This window comes from Lithobates pipiens, unplaced genomic scaffold (assembly GCF_037356315.1).
Source record: "Lithobates pipiens isolate NorthernLeopardFrog02 unplaced genomic scaffold, aLitPip1_a1.2 Scaffold_19, whole genome shotgun sequence".
Lineage (NCBI taxonomy): Eukaryota > Metazoa > Chordata > Amphibia > Anura > Ranidae > Lithobates > Lithobates pipiens.
Genome location: NW_027507764.1, coordinates 448,918,948 through 448,938,118, shown reverse-complemented (window position 1 = coordinate 448,938,118; position 19,171 = coordinate 448,918,948). Strand labels below are relative to the sequence as shown.

Below are 19,171 nucleotides of genomic sequence, written 5' to 3'. Positions count from 1 at the left end.
TTGCAGATCACAGTATCACTGTGAACTGCACATATAGTGTCACTACTGATAGTGACAATAAGTACATTATTCCACTTGTTTGTTCACATTGGCACTGTGAGTCACTATTGGTGTTTATATGCGATCAATATATAGTTTTTATAGTTAAATATTTTTTTCTATTTGTTAATATGGCAGTTTAAACATCACAGCAGTACATTGTTGATTATATAGAATTGTGGAGAGTGGAACCAAATAGATTTTATTTGATGCATTATCCTCCTGTAAGTAGTCATCAGTAGATGGGTACACTATAGTCATAAAGGGATGGACATAGTCAGCAGCAATACTGAGGTAGGCCGTGACATTTAAACAATGCTCAGTTGGTACTAAGGGGCCCAATGTGTGCCAAGAAAATATCCCCCACACCATTACACCAACACCAGCCTGAACCATTGATACAAGGCAGGATGGTTATTTACACCAAATTCTGACCCTACCATCTGAATGTCACAGCTGAAATTGAGACTCATCAGACCAGGCAACATTTTTCCAATATTCTATTGTTCAATTTTGGTGAGCCTGTGCAAAAAGACTGCTTTCACACTGGGGCATTGGCGGCGCTATTCGGCTGCTAGCAGGGTGCCGAAAAAGGGTTAAAACTGCCAGCAAAGTCCTGCTGCGGTGGCGCTTTACTGGTGGTTCGACAGCGATGCCCATTGATTTCAATGGGCAGGGGCGCTTTAGGAGCGGTGTATACACTGCTCCTACAGAGCTGCAACGATGCTGCTTGCGGGACTTTTTTTTAACTGTCCTGCAAGCGCACGGCTACAGTGTGAAAGCACTTGGGCTTTCACACTGGAGTGAGAGGAGAGGCTCTTTACAGGCACTATTTTTAGCTCTATAGTGCCTGTAAAGTGCCTCAGTGTGAAAGCGGCCAAATGAGTGTGTGTTTCCCTTTAAATCAAAGTAAGCTGATTGTAAAAAGTGCTTAGTGCTCTGTGCTTCTCCGTACAACAACACATTAAATTAGGTAAAAATTGATAAAAATGCAATCAATAAGTTGATAAGGTAACATGTGTTCTGTTAAACCAAAAGTAAACATTAATCTCTGTATTATAACCACTTCATGATACATGCAAAAAAAAAAAATCCATGATTAAAATTCAGTTAATAAAGTGACAGATGCTTCTATGGATCAAAAAATAGTAAACATTAAACACTATAGTAGGTAGTATAAATGACCAATCTATGCGCAATCAAGTCCTGTTGTAAATAATCAGTCCATATATATTGGAAAAAAGGAATATAAAAGGTGTAAAAAAGAAAGCGACAGTTGCTCTTTATCCGTGCTTGTAACAGATATATGCTAGTGCAGGTGTTCCAGTTTGTGATCCCCTTATGCTATTGCACTCACCGGAGGGCTATCCCCTCAAGGGGGTATCTCGTATTCACGGCTATACTGCTGTATGAAAAGAGACACAGATCCATGTTTGCATGTATCTATTCCTCTCCTTTCTCCTTTAAACAGTTAGTCCCTTTGTCTCAGTCGAACGTGGAGAGAAATGACATCCCATAGCACAATATCATTTTGAATTTTCATTTCATTCAAACGATCTGAAATGCACTTACACTTGATCAGTATTTAGTAAGCATAAGAATCAGGAAGTGAAGCAATGAGGCTGGAAGCTCTTCTTACGCGTTTCATCAGCACAACGTCATCAGGAGTGGCGCCATCTTGCTACAATTCCTTTATTTCTTGAGGAGTGGTTCTATTTTGAGAGGGTTACATTTAATCAGCAGCTCTGTAGTAGCCAGTCTTGTAGAGCAGACTGGATCTGTGTCCTGTCATACAGCAGTATAGCTGTGAATGCGAGATAACTCCTTGAGGGTATAGCCCTCTGGTGGGTGCAGTTATTGTGCAGAGTATTGCAATTAAACGCTAGAAGCTTCTTGGATACAGAGAATACTTTACTGTCATGGAGAAATATCAGAACATGTCTTTATCATCGTGGAACAGGAAGAAAACACAAATGAGTGCATTGAGCATAGATAGACAATACATTCTGTTATATCATAGACTATAAGAACAGTACACTATAATAGCAAAGCGCCACCTGCTGCATAGATAGGTACAATACATACAGTATTGTCTGTTTATTAACAACTTTACATTACATTTACATTACACTTGCTGTTGCTCTTCCAACAGCAGTAGCATAAGGGGATCACAGAATGGAACACCTGCACTAGCATATATCTGTTACAAGAATAGATAAAAAGCATATGTCACTTTATTTTAAAATCCTTTTTAATTCCTTTTTTCTAACATATATGGACTGATTATTTACACCAGGACTTGATTGCTCATAGATTGGTAATTTATACTAACTACTATAGAGTTTAATGTTTACTATTTTTTTGGTCCATAGAAGCACCTGTCATAAATGTATTAAATGCAAAAAAAAATCCATGATTAAAATTCAGTTATCATGAAGTGGTTATATCACAGACCTCAGTGTTTACTTTTGGTTTAATAGAATACCTATCTCATTATCAACTTATTAATTGATTGCATATTTATTTTTACCTAATTGTGTTGCATGGAGAAGCACAGAGCACTAAGCACTTTTTACAATTAGCTTACTTTGATTTAAAGGGAAACACACACCCATTACCATATTTTAGAAGAGCAGCGCAATACCCACTACCTCTTTTAATTATTCATCTAGACCCTACCTAGGAATTTGTCTTAGTGGAGGCAGCAGCTTACACAAAAGTACAAAACTAACCATTTGTGCGAAACACCGCCAACTTTCCTTGTGAGAATTGTAGCCTCAATTTTCTGTTCTTAGCTGACAGGTGTCGCACCCGATGTGGTCTTCTGCTGCTGTAAACCATCTGTTTCAAGGTTTAATGTGTTGTGTGTTCAGAGATAGTATTTTGTATACCTTGGTTGTAACAAGTGGTTATTTGAGTTATTGTTGCCTTTTTATCATCTCAAACCAGTCTGCACATTCTCCTCTGCCCTCTGACATCAACAAGGCATTTTCATCCACATGACTGCTGCTCACTGGATATTTACTCTTTTTTGGACCATTCTCTGTAAACCCTAGAGATGGTAGTGCTTGAAAATCCCAGTAGATGAACAGTTTTTTTAAATACTCAGACCAGCCCATCTGGCACCAACAGCCATGCCACATTCAAAGTTACTTAAATATCCTTTCTTTCCCATTCTGATGCTTGGTTTGAGCTTCAGCAAGTCATCTTCACCACGTCTAGATGCCTAAATGCATTGAGTTGCTGCCATGTGATTGGGTGATTAGCAATTTGTGTTACCAAGCAATTGAACAGGTGCACCTAATAAAATAGCCAGTGAGTGTATATACTGTATATATTCTCGGTGAACTTAATTTAGAGAAAAACAAGAATATATGCTTTCTTCAAATTATACATATATGACAACTCACCTGCATGTATAATGTGGGAACTATCATCCATGTTGTTTTCTCTGAAATACACTTTGATTATGACTACTATTATAGTTCCGGTGAACAACCAGGGTTATACATATTCTGGATATTTAGAAGGAGCTTCTGTACAGCCTATATAATGTTATGTACAGTCTTATAATGTTAGTAAAAAACCTCCAGGAATTTAGCAACCGGATGCTTTCAAAATAAATCATCATGTGTTAACTCGTTGTGAGGACACAGCTGTGCTAGATTTTTTCAACATATCTGTATTATGCCCTGTACACACACGGTTGGACTTTCTGACGGAAAATGAGCCATCGGATCGTGTTGTCGGAAAACCCAATCGTGTGTGGCTCCATCAGACTTTTTCCGTCTGAATTTCCGACACACAAAGTTTGAGAGCAGGATCTAAAATTTTACGACAACAAAATCTGATTGTTTAAATTCCGATTGTGTGTAGACAATTCTGACGGACAAAGTGCCACGCATGCTCAGAATAAATTACGAGACATATTGGCTACTGGCCTCTTTATAGTCCCGTCATAAGTGTTCTACGTCATTGTGTTCTGAATGATCGGATTTTCCAACAACTTTGTGCGACCATGTGTATGCAAGACAAGTTTGGGCCAAAATCCAACGGATTTTGTCATCAGAATGTCCGACCGCGTGTACAGGGCATTAGAGCTTTTCTGTTGACTGGGCCCTGGTAGTCCATTAGACCCCTTTCACGCTGCCAGCGTTTTTCAGGCGCTACCACGCTAAAAATAGCGCCTGTAAAGCACCTGAAAAAAGTGTCTCCATTCACTCCAGTCCAGAAAGCCCAAGGGAGCGGTGCGCTGGCAGAGCGTCAGAAAAAGTCTTGCCAGCAGCTTCTTTGGAGTGGTGAAGGAGCGGTGAACTCACCACTCCTCCACTGCTGCTCCCCATTAAAATCAATGGGGCAGTGCTGCAATACCGCCAGCAAAATGCCGCTCCGGTGGCATTTTGCGGGCGGAATTAACCCCTTTTTGGCCGCTAGCGGGGGAATTAAAACTGCCCCACTAGCGGCCGAATAGCACTGCTAAAACGATGGTAAGAGCCCTTTCACACCATGGTGCCTAGGGCGGTAAAGCGGCGCTATTTTTAGCACTGTATACTGACGTTTTAGCGACACTATTTAACAGCTAGCGGGGGTGGTTTTAATCCCCCTGCTAGCGCCCAAAAAGGGGTTAAATCGCCGAAGCGGCATTTTGCCGGTGGTATCGCGGCGCTGCCCCATTGGGGAGTAGCGTTAGAGGAGTGGCGGAGGAGCAGTGAGTTCACCGCTCCTTCACCGCCCTGCCAGCGCACCGCTCCAGTGTGAAAGCCCTCAGGATTTCACACTGGAGTGAATGGAGCCACTTTTTTCAGGCGCTATACAGGCGCTATTTTTAGCGCTGTAGCGCCTGAAAAACGCCGGCAGTGTGAAAGGGGTCCACAGCTGCACTAAAAATAGCTAGGCAGCGCTGTGTGAAAGGGCCATAAATCAGGTTCCTTGCTTTGGTGCATATTTGGACTCGTGACCATTGAGAAGGTTAAATTAATTTTGAATTTATATTGTATAAAAACAGTCCTCGTTTTTTTTTTTTTTTTTTTTTACAAAAGCATGCCATATGCTATACATGCATAACTCCTATTGAAAAAAAACAGCCTATCAAACGTGATTTAGCAGAGAAAGAGGGAATTAGTCTATGTTACCTAAGCTAAAGAGATTTCTTTAGACGAACCCTCACTTCCCTTCTGCTGACGAATTTACACACAAATGGACAGTCATACAGTATCCAGCTATTTTTTTTAAAGCAAGACAACCATACTCAGTTTACATTTTGTGGTTTGGTGCTGATCTTTCTGCTCTAGAAACTCAGCGAGAATAATTACCTTATGGTACATAATATGGCCATGCTAAGGATGCAGAATCCCAGAAATAGCTGCTTTCTTGCCTTCTGCTTTTACCATGCTGATCTGCTCCATGGATTGTCTGTCATTATACACCATATAGGTGCAAAGATGTTTTGATGTATATAAAGTAACAGTATATAAAGTTACTGTATATAAAGTATGGGCCATTTAAAGTGGTATTTAGCTAAACTTGTGCATATTGCAAAGTAACCTTTGAAGTGTGAGAACGCAGCTTATAAATAGACCTATAATAACACTTGTCTTAGAAATGCTTTCAGCAGAAGGACACATAAAATGTAATCACGCTGAGGGGTAAAGAATTGCTATATTCCTAAGTATTTATTATGTTGTTTTTCCATATTTTATTTGTACTAAATGAAATGTACATAGAATATGACAGGGACAGTGACCTCATGTCTCTGAGTGCTTATAATTGAGGTTTTAAGCTTGACTCATTATGGCATGTCATATTTATAAGGCTAGTAACAGGCCAAGCTGACCTGTGTGCCAGAAGTTTATTCTTAAGACTTCAGCAATTACACTTAAATAAATATAAGTTGCTTTATTTGTCTCATCAATATGCATCTAAATTACGGAATATCTATTTTCTGTAAACATATATTTGCATTTTATACTTTTTCAGGAAAGCAGAAAACCCATTAGCTGTGTTACTGTCTTATAGAGTTCTATACTGTAAATAATTCTATGCATTAAGGTGAAACACCTTCTGTGCTGAAGCCGCCCCCCAGACCCCACAATCTGATCCAGCAATGTGCACAAGCCCAGGGGCTCCAGCTGCTGTCTCTCTACTCATTGGACAGATTGATATTGATATTTGCCAACCAAATCCTGTGCAGCAACGGGACTCGGGAGCGGTGCCCCCATGGAAGTGCTGGCGGGGCACCCCAGAAGCGGAGGATTGCAGCTGCTCTGTGCAAAACCCTTGCACAGAGCAAGGAATTATAATTCCCTGTACACATGGTCGGACATTCCGACGACAAAATCTGATTTTTTTCCAATGGATTTTGGCCCAAACTTGTCTTGCATACACACGGTCGCACAAAGTTGTCGGAAAATCCACTCATTCAGAAAGAGGTGACGTACAACATGTATGACGGGACTATAAAAAGGCCAGTAGCCAATAGCTTTCGTCTTGTAATTTATTCTGAGCATGCGTGTGCGTTGGAATTGTATACACACAATCGGAATTTAAACGATCAGATTTTATTGTCGGAAAACTTTAGATCCAGATCTCAAACTTTGTGTGTCGGAAATTCTGACGGAAAAAGTTAGATGGAACCCTTAAAAACACTTTAGGAAAGCACAGGGCTCAGTTCAATAGCATCTACTTCATATATGCTTTGTAGAGTTTTGAGTGGAAATATGCCTCCATTTCTAGGTTCACATCTTACCTGGTAGGCAGACCTGATTAATTAGTCTCAGCTGTGCACAGGCCTTTTTACATGTCAGATGGTGGCTCCTGTGTCCTATCAGGCATCCAATGCTAGGATGCCTAGCCTCCTGCTAGGCGTCCAATAGGATTGCCGGTCCTTTAAGCCAATCAGGTGACGGGTATCAGACCCGCGCTTCCTCATTGGCGGAGAGGCGATTCATTGTTAGAAAAGCGAATATTCATTTGCTTTTCGACAACACCTGGGTTGGCTCCATGAGCAATGCTCTGTGCCACAAGTCCACACTATTTTGAAGCCTATGGTTCTATTAAAAAAAACACCCCCGCTGCTGCAATTTATGCGCCCGGCTTCCTGAAAGGGGCCAGATGCTTGAATAGGAGGTGGTCACGGTGGTCATAGATAGATGCATGCTAAGCATGCATCTATTCATTATTCATGTAGGGTGAGGCATGGATAGAGGGGGCAGCGCCAGTGCGCCCTTAATGGAAGGGCCGTCCCTGCAAACTACTATGTGATAATAAATGGCTTCATCTGATCACTATCTTTAAATAAAACACACTTTTCTCCTCAGTCATATTTTCAATATGAATGCCAATGATTTCGGCCAGGGTTTGCAAACCTTTGAGCACAACTGTAGTTAATGTTACATATGTCTTGCAGCTCTAGCAGTTCTAAAAGCAAAATGAAGAGTGAGTGCACTAACTTTGTGTAATACCCTTAACACATTTTTTAAATAAAATGGAAAAAATGCCTTCACAAGCTTAGTGTGAATTAATGCTTGTTAATGACCCAGGAGACACTCTCAGCTTACGGAGATACTGTGACCAACAGTGGGGCTTTCAGCTGGATGACACAGTGATGCCAGGATTGGCATATAATAGGGACTGTCTCCAAAGATGGTACCAGAGGTGTAAGCCCCTGTACACACGGTCGGAGATTCTGCCAACCAAATCCGTCGGATTGACTAAGCTTTGATGTAGGAATTTGATCTGAGCATGCGTGGCACTTGGTCCGATCAAAATTCGCTACACATGATCGGAGTATGTCCGATCGAACCAGTCGGTCAGGAAATATTTCCAACATGTTGGAAAATTGGGTCCGACAGATATTCGGACGGAATCAGTCCGATGCATATCACACACAGTCGGATTATCCGACGACACGGTCTGATAGGACACATTCCGACGGATTCTCCGACCGTTTGTACAAGGGCTAAGACTTGCTTGGAGGTTTTCAGAACAGTCTCCTCTCACTTTCTAGTCATTCTGTAGCTATGGCAATATGTTTTCGGGGTAATCTAACAGGCTGGACAAAGGCTGTCTAAAGTAGATAATATGCTTCATAAAGTCAATGTATGATGCTGTTTAGTTACCTGTCTCGCAGAAAAAGAAAGCATTTCTGTGGCAGACTCATTTAAGAATTGCTTTCCAGAGTCACCAAGCTCTCCTTCCATGCTAATGTAAATTACGCCAGCACTTCCTCCATCCATTGCATCTCCAGTGTGTACATTAACTGTATACTCCACCACTGGAAAATAAATTAAATGCTCATGTGTAATGACTGATGTTCTACTATTAATACATGACAGATCAACAGAGAGAACGTAGAGTTACCAGGGAGAGGATCCTTGTCAGGAAACAGGGCTGGAAGCTCCACGCACTTATCTTCATTAGGCCGCATCCAGCAATCAAAATGGAGCCACATCTCCTGATGAGTCACTGTGTGCTTCATATGTATGGAGGATAAATACCATGGTGTGGACACGTGTGTATGAGACCAGGAAACATGTACCTTACTGATGTCTTTTATTTGTTGTAGTTCTTCCTATGGAACAAAGTAAGTATGTTTAATTAGGCAATTATATAAATACTGCGTCATATTTTTGTAAAACTGACTACACAACCTTTTTACAAAGACACAGCTTTATACTGTGTAGCGTCGGGCTCCTGAAGAGCACACGCTATGTGTTTTTCAAAGTTAAAACTTTACCCAAGCTACAGTTTGGTTTGGGTCTGTTTGTCTAAATTTGACTTCTGTGTCGGTCTGACTGGGCTGTGAGATGTTCAGCCTCGCCACAGGGGGCACTGTCTCTGGTGGCAGGCGTGGAACTATAGTCTGGTCAGGCACTTAAGTTACTCATTTTCGGAGCCAGGTCAGTGGGAGTGGTCCTCTCCCTGTGCCCTCTGGGAGATGGTATTTAAGATATGGACGTCACGTGGTTCGGTGTTCCGGTCCAGTATGATGTGCTGACTACTTGGTCCTGGTCCTCCTGACCAGCCCCCAGGAAGGCTATGGCCTGGGGTGCGGATCCACCCGACTTTGATGCCTTGGGGCTGGCTAGCCCGAGGCAGGGAAACTAAAGGAAGATTCCGAGGTGGTTGGGTGCTGTCTCTGGTTCGGTAGAAACCCATTGTACTTCAAGCATTCCAGGGGAGGACTCTAAAGTTTAGAGGAATACCATGTGTGAGTTTGGTTTTCTTAACAAGAGCCTGGAAGGGCTGAAGTAACCAAAAGAATCCAGTCTTGTGGATATCGCCAAGCTGGCTGAAAGATTCAGGTATCCTACAAGTGTTCTACAGCTTAGTTTTCCTATGTGTTCTGCAACAACGTCTGTGACAAAGACTTTGTTCCTGAATAAGCACCTTGTTTGCTTCTAGGCCTTGTGAGAGAGGGACTGTCCAACCTGGGTGTTCATTCAGCTGTGAATGGCTATTCTCTGGATGCAGTCAAAGTAAGCAAGTTCTTTAACTTTCATAGACTTTGACATTGAGAGTACCTGAACCTCCTTCCCAACCCTCTGATCCCAAGTTGAAAGACTGTTCAATGGTTCGAGTTTTTGCAAATAAAATCCATTCAAGTGGATCTATTGTCAGTCTCAAGTTACTGGGTCATCTACCACTGGACATCCCCTAGACGTGTCACAAGGAGAACGGAAGGTAACGCTAAGCCCAAAAATAACCAGCAGCTCCTTCGGGGGTTAGTGCTACAACTGTATCTAAAGCCAAATTGTTTGTTTTAGTTTTGGATAAAGAAGAACATATTTTCAAAACTCTGGTTCTTATTGTTGTCTATGTTCTAAAAATATTCAGTCCATATGCGTGTGCACAGGGTATGCCAGGGGGGCCCAGGCACACCCTAATCACCCTGTGCGGTGCCAATTCTCCTTGCTTCCTGGTGCCTCCTCTACACCCCCCCTGCCCCTGCAGTGCTGCCAGATTCCCTCCTCTTGTCTCCAGCCGGCTGCTGCTGAGGATGTTTCAGGATGGATGAATGAAATAACACACTGAGTGATCTGTATCAATCATTCATGTGTTCATTCTTAACTGAAGCATAGTAAACTATATTTTAAAAAATGTCATGAAAAATAATATTTTAAAAAATAATAAAAAAAATAAAATTGTAAAAATGAATAAAAAAAATTATAAAAATAAAAACTACTGACGCAGTCCACTGCTCTACTGACAACAATCCATGCTCTACTGATCATCCACTGCTCTGTTGATATAAATGTGTAGCCAAGGGTTTGACAGCCTCTGAGATGATTCAGAGTACAGCCCAGCCAGCCTAGCAAGCGGATCGGTTTGCAGAACCAGGGCATCTGGAGGTTTTCCTGCATTTCAGCCATCCGAAGGATCAGTACAGTGTGGCGGCGCCATCTTTTCATCAGACTGAGACATCAGGAGGGGAGACCAGACTGAGCCTCCCAGCCTCTGAGTCTATTGTGGTGAGAGGGCACCTGCCCATTTCAATAAAGTGCACTGTTTGCTGAGCGAGTTATTACAGGCTGCTGGCAAGACTTGTAGTTCCACAGAAGTGATTCTACTTATTCACAGGCCACATACAGCTGAACTCTGGGGTTTGTTATTCCCTGTGCTGTAAAGTCAGTACTGTATTACACTCACACATAAGGAGGAAGTGTTACAAGTGCCCTATTTCTTCAGTAAAACAGTTATCAATGTACCATTTATTCTACAGTTTGCTTTCTCTCTGTTTCCCTGTTGGAATACAAATACTTCAGTTTAAATTACAGGCTAGCTGAAGATATCTGGAGTCGCGGAACTTGTAACATCTTTTGCAAAGCATCACAGTTTTACTTTGTAGTTTGAACATTGAATTACAACCAAGGGGGAGCCCTTGAGTACAGTTTAAATATTGCATTGTATTATTGAATGTGAGAAACATTATATTGCAATTTGGTGTGTGTGTTGAGGCTTCAGTGGGAAGGTGTTTAATATAGGTTTTGGAGAATATTGAACATTTGTCCCACTGTACACCGTTTACATATATTCCCTACGGTGATTATTGAATCCACAGTTTTCATATCTATACCGATTGTTATAAACTGTCATTTATTGTTTGTGTTTAATCACATTGTTCATTGTGTTTAATATTCACTTTAGTAAACTCTCTGAGTGGTTCAGTGACATTGTGTGAGTTTCTCATTGATAACATCCCATTACAGTATGTAACCCAAGATGTAAGAGGGGATTTGCAGAGTAGGGGTAGCCAGTGGGATATAGAGTCAATCAGCAGCCCTCATGGGGGGTACCGCTACACATGCATTTGTGTTTGTGCTCTGAGGTGCACAACCTAATGCAGTCATTTTAAACCTTTACAACACAGAGGAACCCTTGAAATAACTTTCTATTCTCAGGAACCCCTGCTAATAATTACAATATCTACAACTCATGATACATTAATGGGATGATCAGTGGAAAGAATTCTCCTTACACATGTGGTCACTGGGAATAATTACCCCCTTACAGATAGCTAAAAAGATCAATGGTGACAGTGAGAACTTATCTGAGAGGCAGTAATTGCTCATTGCTCAAGGAACCCCTAGCAACCTCTGGGGGAACCCTACAGTTCCATGAAGCCCTGGTTGAGAAACCCTGCCCTAATGCAATAGGCTGTGCACAACAATGATTCAGTCTATTTCTCCTGGTGACCACTGTCACCAAAAAAGAAAGTGACTGGTTCCTTCCATCAACCTCCATGTCACTACTGTGTCTGGTTTAAAAAAAGACTTCAGCCAGGGTTTACTCTGTGGAGGGTTGGTGTTTAGAAGTGAAGAAGACAGCAGGAAAAGTAAGTATTCCTATGCGTCTTTGCCGGTATGGCCCTTTTAAGTAAACTCTGAGTAAGTGATAGAGTTGCTTTAACAGCTAGGAACCTATCAATATACCAATGTGAAAGATAGGGTAACAGGGTAAGGCAGAAAAGATCTCCACTTTCTAAATAAACTGGTAATATTAATATTTATGTGGTGTGTGAATTTCTTCCTGGACAGCTGACAGTTAGGCAAGAAACATATTTAGGGTTAGGATACTTTTCATTTTATACACAAGAATACTTGATGTGATTGTAGCCATATTAGTGCAATTGTGACAGAAAATTGAGTACTGTCCGTGATACTTTTTTTAATTTGCACTAACATACAATTTTTCAGGACAAGCTTTCAGGGTATGTCCCCTTCTTCAAGGTTCAATGGACCTTAAAGAAGGGGACATACCCCGAAAGCTTGTCCTGGAAATTTGTATGTTAGTGCAAATAAAAAAAGTATCAAGGAGAGTACTCAATTTTCATACACGAGAATGAAACAGCATTATTATACGGTTACCTCGGTCTGCAGTGAGTTTTCAGAAACTGTTATTTCCACTTGCTCTTTCTTTTCATTGTCATAAAACCAAAGAGAAAAGCGATTCAAATTCTCTGAACTCTGGAATCCAGAGCCAGCAATATCAATTACCCACAAACCTCCGGAGCCTGCAACAGGTTTGGGTCTCGCTGCTAGTCTTTTGCCTTTTACAGGGGAATAAAAAAAAAGAAGAAAAGAACTGAAGGCGAGTAAGAAAACCATAGATTATTTATTTGACATATCACAGGTTAAAGCGTCTTGCACTAATAGGTAACTATGGCAACAGATTTGTAACACTGTCTTGAGCAAATCAATTTTTTTTCTTTGGCTGGGTAAGAGCTATTAATGCGCCTATTTTACCATCTTCCAACATTTTTTTTTTTTCCTATTGTTGGTAAGGGCAAACGGAATTGAAATATATTCCAAGACTCAAACTGCATTATGATTCACACGCAAGACATACCTATTGCGTGCAGCTTGCAGACAGTCTCACACTGTCCCAGGTGACTGTCTAACCAGTTCCATAATGGGAAAATCCACTCGGTAGGAGAATCTTGAGATTCTTTGACTGTGACCATCTTCAGATATATTCCTGCTCCATAACCTTCCCTGTCATGTCCAATTACCACCTTCCGCAGCTGCCCCAGAGACACAGCCTCCAATATAAAACAGTCAGTCTAAGGAGAAAAGAAACAAGCGTATCCTCTAGCAAAACCAAGAAAAAACAACAGACGCTTCCTTTATCATATTACAACAGAATGCTTGTTGCTTCATACATAAGGGTGCCATTTTGAAACTCAAAGTGTGTCTCATTTCAAAAACAAAAATGTAATATTCTTTAGTTTACCTGCCCTTAGATGTGGGGGCTGCATTTGTTTTTTTTCCATTTATTTTCTCCTGGTAATCCTGTAAAAAATAAATTTCCTGTCCCTACCCTTCTATATCTATAGAGGGAACCATGGTTGTCACACAGGCCTGACTTCAAACATTTCTTCCTCTCTTCAGTATAATGTGTTGATAATATTATTAATTTTCAAAGAAAGGTTACGTTGTTTTTGCATTTGTTTTTTTTTATCTCACCGGAAGTGACAAAGACACTGAAGGTCAAGAGGTTTTTTTTGTACTTAATGCAAATGTTTCTGCCACAAAAAATGTAAATGAATGCAGCCACAACATTTAGTTGCAATATTCTACATTCTTGTTGCTGGGACTAGAAGCATCTTAAAAAGTGAGGCCCTGTTCACATCTGGCCTTTTGTGAACTCAGGCAAAATCGCTGCATTTCTGCCCGAGATCCCAAATCGCATGCACCACGTGTGTTCGGGTATAATTTTCAACGACACTTAAATGCTGTGCAGTTTTGCCGCGAATGTTGCATGATAAATTGCACAGCAGTCGCAGGAAACTGCAGCATGCAAAGCTTATCGCCCAAAAAGCAGCAGGAGCTTCTTTTAGGAGACAAGCTTCATGCTTGGCAGTTTGCTTCAACTGCCGAGTGATTTATTTATCACACCATGTTTAGGTGCCACTGAAAATGAACTGGCATCCAAACATGTGTGGTGCGGTTTGCCATGATTGCAGTTTGATTTGGGGTCACGGGCAGAATTGCAGCAATTTTGCCTGAGGTCACCAAACACGAGATGTGAATGGGGTCTGAGGCTGGATTCACATTTTGTATTTTGTAAATGCCAGCAAAATTAAGATGCATTTTTGCATGTTTAGGCATGTTTTTGCGCCATATGCATGCATACGGTCGCTCATTGATTTTAACAATTTTACGCACAGTCGTGAAATGCTAAAGTGTGAATGCCTAAGAACTGAGGCACATAAACACGGATTGACGCCTATCCATTCTGCATGTCTCAGATATTTCACCAACCTGTGTAAAGCTGGGCACAGAAACTAGAGTAGTGGTAGTCAAATATTATTATTTATTAGGATGTATTTTTAGATTTGTTAGGACAGATATGGCTTTAATTTAGTAGCAGATTTGGATTGCTGTGTTTTTTTGTTTTTTTGATCAGGCAAAAAAAAAGAGCGTTTAGAAAGAAATGACCTTCACTGTAAGAAAGCCAGGTCAATAGTGAGTGTACAGCTTGTATAACAGTGTCAATTTGTTGTCCCCTCAAAATAACTCAACAAACAGCCATTAATGTCTAAACCGCTGGCAACAAAAGTGAGTACACTCCTACGTGAAAATGTCCAAATTGGGCTCAAATAGCCATTTTCTCACCTCGGTGTCATGTGAGTCATTGTGTGTTACAAGGTCTCAGGTGTGAATGGGGAGCAAGTGCATTAAATTTTGTATTATCGATCTCACTCTCTCATACTGGTCAGAAACTGAGAGACTGAGAGACTGAAAGAATTGTTGCTCTACATAAAGATGGCCTAGGCTATAAGAAGATTGCCAAGACCCTGAAACTGAGCTGCAGCACGGTGGCCAAGACCATACAGCGGTTTAACAGGACAGGTTCCACTTAGAACAGGCCTCACCATAGTTGACCTAAGGAGTTGCGTGCACATGCTCAGCGTAATATCCAGACTTTGTCTTTGGGAAATACATGTATGAGTGCTGCCAGTTTTGCTGCAGAGATTGAAGGGGTGGGGGGTCAGCCTGTCAGTGCTCAGACCATACACTGCACACTGCATCAAACTTTTCTGCATAGCTGTCATCCCAGAAGGAAGCCTCTTCTAAAGATGATGCACAAAAAAAGCCTGCAAACAGTTTGCTGAAGACAAGCAGATTAAGGACATGGATTACTGGAACCATGTTCTATGGTAGATGAGACCAAGATAAACGTATTTGGTTCAGATGGTGTCAAGTGTGTGTGGCAGCAACCAGATGAGAAGTACAAAGACAAGTGTGTCTTGCCTACAGTCAAGCATGGTGGTGGGGGTGCCATGGTCCGGGGCTGCACAAATGCTGCTAGCACTGGAGAGCTACAGTTCATTGAGGGAACCATGAATGCCAACATGTACTGTGACATACTGAAGAAGAGCATGATCCCCTCCCTTCGGAGACTGGGCCGCAGGGCAGTATTCCAATGTGATAACAACCCCAAACACACCTCCAAGATGACCACTGCCTTGCTAAAGAAGCTAAGGGTAAAAGTGATGGACTGGCCAAGCATGTCTCCCAATCTAAACCCTATTGAGCATCTGTGGGGCATCCTCAAACAGAAGGTGGAGAAGCGCAAGGTCTCTAACATCCAACAGCTCAGTGATGTCATCATGGAGGAGTGGAAGAGGACTCAAGTGGCTACCTGTGAAGCTCTGGTGAACTCCATGAACAAGAGGGTTAGGGCAGTGCTGGTGGCCACAAAAAATACTGACACATTGGACCCAATTTGGACATTTTCACTTAGGGGTTTACTCACTTTTGTTGCCAGCGGTTTAGACATTAATGGCTGTATGTTGAGTTATTTTGAGGATACAGCAAATTTACACTGTTCTACAAGCTGTGCACTCAGTACTTTACATTGTAGCAAAGTGCTATTTCTTCACATGAAAAGCTATAATAAAATATTTTCAAAAATGGGAGGGGCGTACTCACCTTTGTGAGATACTCTCACTCTCTCTCTCTCTCTCTATTATATGTATATATATATATATATATATATATATATATATATATATATAGGGATGGCCGAATGGTTTGGTTCGCCCGGCGGTCGGTTCTCGGCGAATTTTCGGCTGTTAGCGGTCCGCCGGATCGGCGGACTATTGCCGCTGTTCGTCCAGCGGACTTACGTCTTTACTGTGTAAAAGAACTTTGACCTATGATGACACATCCATCATGTGGTACAGGACAGCCAATTGAGACATTACAGCACATGGACACTTGGACATTCCCCCTAACTTATAAATAGACCCGATCCGGCGGCCATTTTACATTCTTTCTACTGTCACTATAGGGAGAGGTTGCTGTGTGGAGCAGGGAGAGACTGCAGTGACCCAAATCGCTAGCTATTAGGTCCACAAAAGTTATTTTAAGGACTGGTATGGTATAGGTGTAGTTCAGGATATAGGTTTGAGGCACTGCTATTCAAGTCATTGTTGCAGCAGATTGTCTTTTGTCAGTGCTGAGAGAGGGACAGATAGGACGCTGTGTGTTACAGAGAAGGACAGTCAGTTTAATCATTAGCTGTTACTATTAGGTCCACAAAAGTCCTTTTCAGGACTGGTATGGTGTAGTAGTACAGGATATCGTTTTGAGTGATATTCAAGTTATTGTTGCAGCAGCCTGTTTTGTCAGTTTAAATAGGGACAGACAGGAAGCTGTGTGTGGCAGTGAGGGACAGTCAGTTTAATCAGTAGCTGTTACTATTAGGTCCACAAAGGTCCTTTTCAGGACTGGTATGGTAATAGGGTTGTACACGTATAATATTCTTTCTTCCAAATATAGAAAGAATATTATACTTGACTGCTGCCCTTCTGCTGCAGTAGTCCTTTATGAGTATAGGGACTGAGGTACAGTCTGCTAATCACAACCTACTAGTTCCACAAAGGTCCTTCTAAGGACTGGTAAGGTATAGCGTACTAGAGTATATAGGGTTGAGTGAGGTACAGTCTGCTAATCCTTAAGGACTGGTATAGGTCCACAATATATTGGGTTGAGATGCACTACTGCTGACTGCAGCCCTATTCTGCAGCAGTCCTTTATCAGTATAGGGACTGAGGTACAGTCTGCTAATCACAACCTACTAGTTCCACAAAGGTCCTTCTAAGGACTGGTAAGGTATAGCGTACTAGAGTATATAGGGTTGAGTGAGGTACAGTCTGCTAATCCTTAAGGACTGGTATAGGTCCACAATATATAGGGTTGAGGTGCTCTACTGCTGACTGCTGCCCTATTCTGCAGCAGTCCTTTATCAGTATAGGGACTGAGAGTTTTGTCACAGGGTCATTTAAAAAATGACAGGCAGAGGAAGAGGCAGGCCCTTTCCGCAGGGGTGGTAGGGGTAGGACAGGAGCAACAGGCTTGAGCCAAAGTGGGACACTGCAGAAGGTGCGTGCGATTACGTCAAAGGAAGCACCAGAATTGGTTGACTGGCTCACTCAGCCTTACTCTTCTGCACCCTCCTCATCCTCTCGATCTGCACCCTCTTCTTCACTCTCTGCTATGTGCACCCCCAAAGACACTACCACCAACAACACCACCACCACATACCTTCCGCTTGAGTCACAGGAATTATTTTCCGATCCATATCAAGACATTTCTGATGCACAGCCACTCTTGGCATTGGATCAGGAAGAGGAGGTAGCAACAACCGCCACAGTCTGACGACAGTACCCAGATCAGCCCAAGGAGGAGGTTGGTCACCGGTGTTGCTGCCTACTCCGAGATCTCTAATTATAGTGGTGGGGAAGGTGACGTTGATGATGACGTGTCTAGTGATGTCACGTGGATGCCCACAAGAGAGGAAGAGGAGGGGAGTTCAGAGGGAGATATGGACCAGCAGATAGGGAGGAGAAGCAGGAATAACTTACATTGCACAGGAGGGACAAAGCAGACTGTTAATCTATCAGGAGCGAGTCATCGACCATGTACGTTCACATCTGGCGCTCCCAGGACGCCGCCACATGGCTCCGCAGTGTGGGCTTTTTTTAACGTGTCTGCTGCTGACAATAGTGTTGCCATCTGCAATCTTTGCAGTCAATGCATTAGTCGCGGTAAGCCCAACACTCACCTAGGGATGACCGCCTTAAGAAGGCACATGAGCTGCCATCACCGAGCCCAGTGGGAGCAATGGAACACACAAAGCTACTCTCCAGGCTCTCACCGTCCAGCCTCATCTTCTACTTCTCCTTCTCCTCTCTCCTCACAATTGTCCTCCACTCCACCTTCCATCACGCCAAGCTCACGTTTTTCTGCAAAAAGGCAGTCTTCCGTGGGCCTAATGTTCGAGCGTAAAAAAATGATGACGCCGGATAACCCTCTTGCCCAACGGTTGACGGCTGGCTTGTCAGAACTGATAGCCCACCAACTACTGCCATATAAACTGTTGGACTCGGAGGCCTTTCGAAAATGTGTGGCTATTGGAACACCACAATGGAAGGTCCCAGGAAGGAAGTATTTCTCAGAGAAGGGCATCCCAGAGCTATATGGCCATGTTCAGCGGCAAGTGAATGTATCTCTGGCACACAGTGTCGGTGCCAAGATACATCTGACCACAGACACGTGGTCCAGCAAACACGGGCAGGGAAGGTATATCACTTTTAATGCCCACTGGGTGAACCTTCTGACGGCCGTCAAGCATGTAACCCGTGGCACCCGTGTAGATTTGGTTTTACAGCCACGGATTGCATGCAGGCCTGGCTCTTCTTCTCCTCCTCCTCCTACTCCATCCTCCTGCTAGCGTCTCTTCCGCTGCGCCGCCCAAGCTCCCCAGAACCTATTCGACATGCCAGGTGAGACGTTGCCATGCCGTGCTGCGTCTGTTGTGCCTGGAAGCCAAGAGCCACACTGGCCCGGCACTCCTTTCAGCTTTGCGTTCACAGGCAGATCAGTGGCTAACACCGCTCAATTTGACAGTTGGTAAAGTGGTGTGTGACAACGGTGCCAATCTGCTTAGCGCATTGAAACAGGGCAAAATTACACACGTGCCATGCATGGCACACGTCTTAAACTTGGTCGTGCAGCGATTCGTTGTCAAATACCCTGGGGTCCAGGACATCTTGCGGCAGGCAAGGAAAATCTTGGCCCATTTCAGAAGATCTTACATGGCCATGGCTCGCCTTGCTGACATT

At 42.7% G+C, this 19,171-nt stretch overlaps 1 protein-coding gene across 2 annotated transcripts in view; it reads right to left on the bottom strand.

Annotated features, from left to right (window-relative positions):
- Window positions 1-19,171, bottom strand: part of RP1 (RP1 axonemal microtubule associated) — a 612,495-nt gene that overhangs the window by 186,122 nt on the left and 407,202 nt on the right. For both annotated transcript variants that reach the window (XM_077492703.1, XM_077492704.1), the window contains exons 35-38: window positions 12,886-13,099; window positions 12,405-12,586; window positions 8,398-8,608; window positions 8,157-8,311 (exon numbers count right to left, since the gene is read on the bottom strand). In XM_077492703.1, coding sequence (XP_077348829.1) covers window positions 8,157-8,311; window positions 8,398-8,608; window positions 12,405-12,586; window positions 12,886-13,099 — 762 coding nt within the window. The remainder of the gene's footprint in view (window positions 1-8,156; window positions 8,312-8,397; window positions 8,609-12,404; window positions 12,587-12,885; window positions 13,100-19,171) is intronic.